The sequence below is a fragment of the Anopheles aquasalis genome, chromosome 3, assembly GCF_943734665.1.
Source record: "Anopheles aquasalis chromosome 3, idAnoAquaMG_Q_19, whole genome shotgun sequence".
NCBI classification, from domain to species: domain Eukaryota; kingdom Metazoa; phylum Arthropoda; class Insecta; order Diptera; family Culicidae; genus Anopheles; species Anopheles aquasalis.
The window spans coordinates 47,146,564-47,151,563 of NC_064878.1; the positions used below are offsets into that span (position 1 = coordinate 47,146,564).

The window sequence follows — 5,000 nt, forward strand, 5'->3', positions numbered from 1 at the left end:
GGCGTTAATGTTGAACAAAGCTTCGTGTTTCAGTTTGATATTTGAAATAGAGCCTCCATGGGCTCGTCTGGTGATGGACCTCTGATATGGCCGAAGTCTTGTAGTGAACCGCGTTGTGAATCATTGTGCAAGAATTGTAGATCCAATTGAGTGACTTCTCGGCACTGACTGAGCACTGAAAATATGATAAGAGCTCGAGCCGTTTATCATCCTGTCGCCACCTGTCTCCACCGTTGAGCTGAGCAGATTACGAAATACTAACATTACATGTTTTATCTGAAACCACTGTCTGTTCTGTTCTTCTGTGGCTTCGTTTCAGCAGTCGAGCTTGAGACGATCGTAACGACTCCGCGGAACGTCTTCATTATCATACGCGGCAACCACCGTCCGCCGGTTGTGTACTGCGTCGGTTGTGTTTCAGCTTCAGCTCCACTCGGACTAGGACTCGACACCGCCAGAGGTCCCCTAGATACCTCCCCCTACCCGTGTGTACCCCGTCATTAGCATCGCGATCAGTTTTGTTCGCGTGCGTGCGTAATAAACCGCCAAAATAAAGCTCAAAATGGATGGATCCTCCGTGAGCCCCCTTCCCTGTGAGGCTCCACTGGCGATGATGGAGAGTGAAAAGACGCCACCGAGAAGCCCGAGCCAGCACGATATGCCACCGCCACCGGATGAGAAGTAAGTAGCATCCCGGAGTGTCCCTTCATCCCCCGCACCCCGGGGGGGGGGGGGGGCACTTTAATGATGATCATCAACAAATCGACACTGTGGCCCTCGGCACGCGCAGGCAGTAAGAAGATGAATCTTCTCAACAACCTGTTTCCTTATCGGGCGGTCAAAGATTCGCCTGGACCCACGCAGGCCAGCCTCGGCGTCTCGAGAGAGAGAGACAGAGAGAAAGTCCCCGAGTAAATGAATTGATTCTTCCTTCAATCGTCATAAATTGGACACTCGGACTCCGGCTCCGGACAAGCCCAGCACCGACGTGGAATCGCTTGATCACGAGACCGGCCGTGTTGGAGAGGAACATGTGAGCATGTGTTTCAATTATGCCTCGCAGTCTGTCGTGGTCTGTGTCGTCTTGCCATCAATTGTACCACCACCAACCGACCTGTCGTCGGTTGTGTGGACTGATGGTCACTCCTGGGTATGATAGAATTGATATCAGAACAGCAAAACTAGAGAAGAATGTCTCTCGAAGATGTTTCTAGCTTATTTTATGATTCAAGTTCAAGTAGAATCACTACTTAGGGCAAAATGTACACGTGACCCAACAAAATTACAACTTTTGGGCACCTTCTAGCACAGTTTCCTATAGGCTAACATCTACTTAATCTTTTATAACACCCAATATATTTGTCGTTGGGTTCTAAAATTTGAAAATTGAGTTGTTTCACATAACCACCAATCAGCCCTTCTCCATGAATTATTGTACTTTCTGTGGTACTTGTGACAGACAGAACCACAATTCCATCCCATGATACACACAAACGGCTGTCTATTAGCCAGCTCTCCACCTTGGCACGACGTGGGGCTCGCTCTCATTTTCACGAGATTCAATCCGCCCAACCTCACACCAAGAGAGAGAGAGGAACGATCCACCCGCTTCCGCGATCGTCTGCGCAGCGTCCCAACGGCTTAGACGTTTGCTGTCTATGTTGCGCATGGAGAAGCCCTGCTCCGAGATCGACTCCGGCGAGAGACGAGCTCGAACGAAGCCGCACGACGACCGACCGTCCGACGACGGCCGATAAAACCGCTAAAGGCGAAGATTGAATTTAGTTAGGCTGGAGATGCTGATCATCACATTCGTAACGCTGCAGCAGCCCGTACGCTTGCACTAGAGAGACGCGCGATCTTCGCTTACGCTTATCATTTTCCGGTTCATCGCGTTACTGCTATCCGATTGTTCGTCATCGGATCGTGATCGGCCGTACTGGGGTCCGTAATTTAGTGACGCACTCCGGTGACACAACCAGTGGGAACCATTATTGCGTTTTGCGTTGAACGATTGATTTGTGAAACGGAAATTACAACCTGCTGCTGCTGCCGCTGCTACTAGTGCTTCGTGGCACAAACGAGCGATCCGCGTGACACCGTGTTTAGTGTGCTGAATCGGTTCGGTGTCCGGTGTGAGGCCTGAGGGTGTTTGTTTGTGCGACTCAGACTAGAACGCCGTCTCCGTCTGTTCGCCGTGTTTAAACAGATCGATTCGATTGTGATACAAATAGAAAAAAAAAAAAGGAAAATGCCACGAAATTCGACCACCAATGGAGGCGGCGGAGGAGGAGGAGGTGTAGGGTAAGAGGAATCGGCCAATCGGTTCTATCGGATTCGATAAAATCCAACGTTAACCCGTGCGCGCACACCGCGTTCTGCTGGATGCTGCTGGTGCAAACTGGATCGCGATCACCACCGACGCTTCGGAGCATCACGATTTTCCCGCTTTTCTGCAATTCCTGTGCTAGCGTGAGAGTGGAGCAGGGAAGGCAGAAAAGGGGATGTTGCTTTCGTTGGCAAGCGCCAGCAAGTAGCGGCCAAATAATGGATTGTTTGCTTGCCACAAAACAAAACCACCAACCTACCAGCAATGCGCAGAGTGCGCAGAGCGCAGTCCAAGGAAGTAGCGTGTGGCCGTGTTTACCGTTACAAAGAAGCTGCCTCTGGCCATATCGCGATCGATTCCGCGCGATCAGCGGTGCCAGGATCGTGCCGGAGGTGAAAGAAGCAGCGGGTTTGATCGATCCACGGAAAATATGCGCGCGCGCGTGCTCGCGCTCGCACAGACACAAGCCGCTCTAATGGTAGTTAATTTTCATCTCCACCGGTCGAGGGCCAGGTGTGTTTGCGTGTCGATAGCTACCCCCCTCGCCGAGGGACTGGTGGGAGGGAATAGAAAGTGAAAATAAACCTGCCATACCTGCCACCACCACGCCATGCCGTGCCGCGTGCGCAGATGGTATTCGCGGGAAAGCGCGCAACCTCTGCTGCTACTTTCCATGCTCGCGCGGATGATCAGCGGTTGGCGCAATGGTACCGCCAAACATCTGCTCGCCACGGCTGCGGCCTCCAGCATCACGTGCCGTGCTCCGCGCTGTGGTGCGGTGCGGTTGGTTGGCCATACTATCAGCCTCCAAGTGATGGCGGCTTGTTGAGGGGTATGTGTGAGTAGGGAATTGGCCTCTCCGGGGCGTACTCCTGGAGTGTACCAACGCTACCAGACGATTCCGTATGGGTATGCTCTATCTGCTGGATCGCCCCGGGGGCGAGCCGTCACATGCGCTGTAAACAAGTTTGATTTTCCTCCACGCCCTCCACACCGTGTGGATTGCGCATTCGCCGAGAGAGGTCGTCGTGAATGGAAGCGAAAGGTGGAAGTCTACAACCGCCCCCGGGGTGGGGTGCAATGCGGGATGGTCCCTATGCCAGAGAGGGGAACGCGGCGAGAACGGGAAAGGAAGGATGCGGTAACTTTCACTCTCGCAGCAACTTGTTGGAATGGTGCGACGCGTTCCGAGGGTTTGGAGCGGGTTGGCCCTCATGGCAGTGAAGCTAGCCGGCCACCGGGACGATGCGAGTCGAATGCATTCGTCTTATATGCACCGTCACCGGATGTCGATCGAAGCAACGATCGTGTGCACACCAAACGGCGATCTGAAGAGAGGAGCCAACGATCTATGTTTGATTTTCAAATCCACTCCGATGAATATTAATATGCATCAGCGAAGGATCAGGTAGAGCAACCGTTTCGTGGAGATCGGTGCATCGGAACGTGGGAACGAACTGCCAGTTGGAGAGGGAATGACAATATCTTCGAAGCCCTTTGATGATGTTCAAATGATCACCCTTTTTTTTGGCCCGTCTAATCGTACAGAAATCATGGAATCGTGGATTAAATCTTCGTCAACTAACACCTCCTAAGCGCGACACCGTGGTCGCAAGCTTATGCCATCGCGATTAGCAGACAAAACCCGACGGAATGACCTCGCGCAAAGATCTCACTTTGCTCCACTCATAATGAAATGGCCACCAAATGCCATAAACCACCAGCGCAATCACGAGAAGAGGCGACCAGCGACGCAATGCGCTCCCGCGATGCGACATCCAGTGCGGGCTGAGGACACATTGTGGGGAAATCGGGGGAGGTCGGTGTCTAAATGAGGACGCAACTAGCACCAAAAACACACGGTCTCTATACACAACCACGAGATAAACGCTTACACCCTCGCACTCGCACTGTCCAAGCTGATTGCTTTAATTATCATAACAGTTTTATCATCGGACAGGGTGCCATTCGTCTAGGCCTCTGCGCCATAGCCCAGTGCGACAGGAAGGGGTGAGAAGCGGGCGGTTTTACAAATTTACATGAACGATTCCCCCGCGACGAAGGCGATTATTTATGAGGAGCGCGGGGACAAGCACGGCTCAAGTATCTTGTCATACCCAACTGTACCCAGCTCGTGCTTTATGCGCGCGCTGCTCTCTACAAGCGAGAGTGTACGCAAGCAGCATGATCGTAATGTGGTTGAGTTTTCTGGTCGCGCGATTTCTGGTCCACGCCATTGGCCATTGTTCGCTCTTCCCGTTGGCAGTGTGCGCGGTGTGTTTCTGATGTCCACCCACTTGTCAGCCCGTTAAATGAGCCAACCGGACTTTAAAGCCAATTAACTAAATTGACCTCTTCGCATGGTGCACACACGGAGTGCGATGTTACCAGTGTGGAATCCTCTGGAGAACTGCCATTGAGTCACCAGCATCCAGCAGGATGTCAATTTCTTCATTTCTCTCCCCGTTCCCACTGAGAACTGGCAACAGCATAGCGAGCGACCGAAACCGAATGAGGGAGAGGAGGATCATGTTTCGAACCGGGGACTGCGCGAGGAACTTTGTTAAAAGGGCGCGTTGTTCCCGCCGCTCGATGCGGGCTGATGAGGCTGATTACGCAAAGGCAAAAGGCCAATCAAACGGTCTTTCCAAGAACAGGGAAGAGTGACACA

At 52.5% G+C, this 5,000-nt stretch overlaps 1 protein-coding gene across 5 annotated transcripts in view; it reads left to right on the top strand.

The window, feature by feature from the left end:
- LOC126573974 (plasma membrane ascorbate-dependent reductase CYBRD1) overlaps positions 1-5,000 on the top strand; it is a 9,257-nt gene that overhangs the window by 1,045 nt on the left and 3,212 nt on the right. For 2 of the 5 annotated variants that reach the window (XM_050233819.1, XM_050233821.1), the window contains exon 2: positions 323-681. In XM_050233819.1, coding sequence (XP_050089776.1) covers positions 563-681 — 119 coding nt within the window. In that variant the 5' untranslated portion in view covers positions 323-562. Of the gene's footprint in view, positions 1-319; positions 682-1,795; positions 2,305-5,000 lie in introns of those variants that run through there. The other 3 variants (XM_050233820.1, XM_050233823.1, XM_050233824.1) reach the window with 2 other exon arrangements.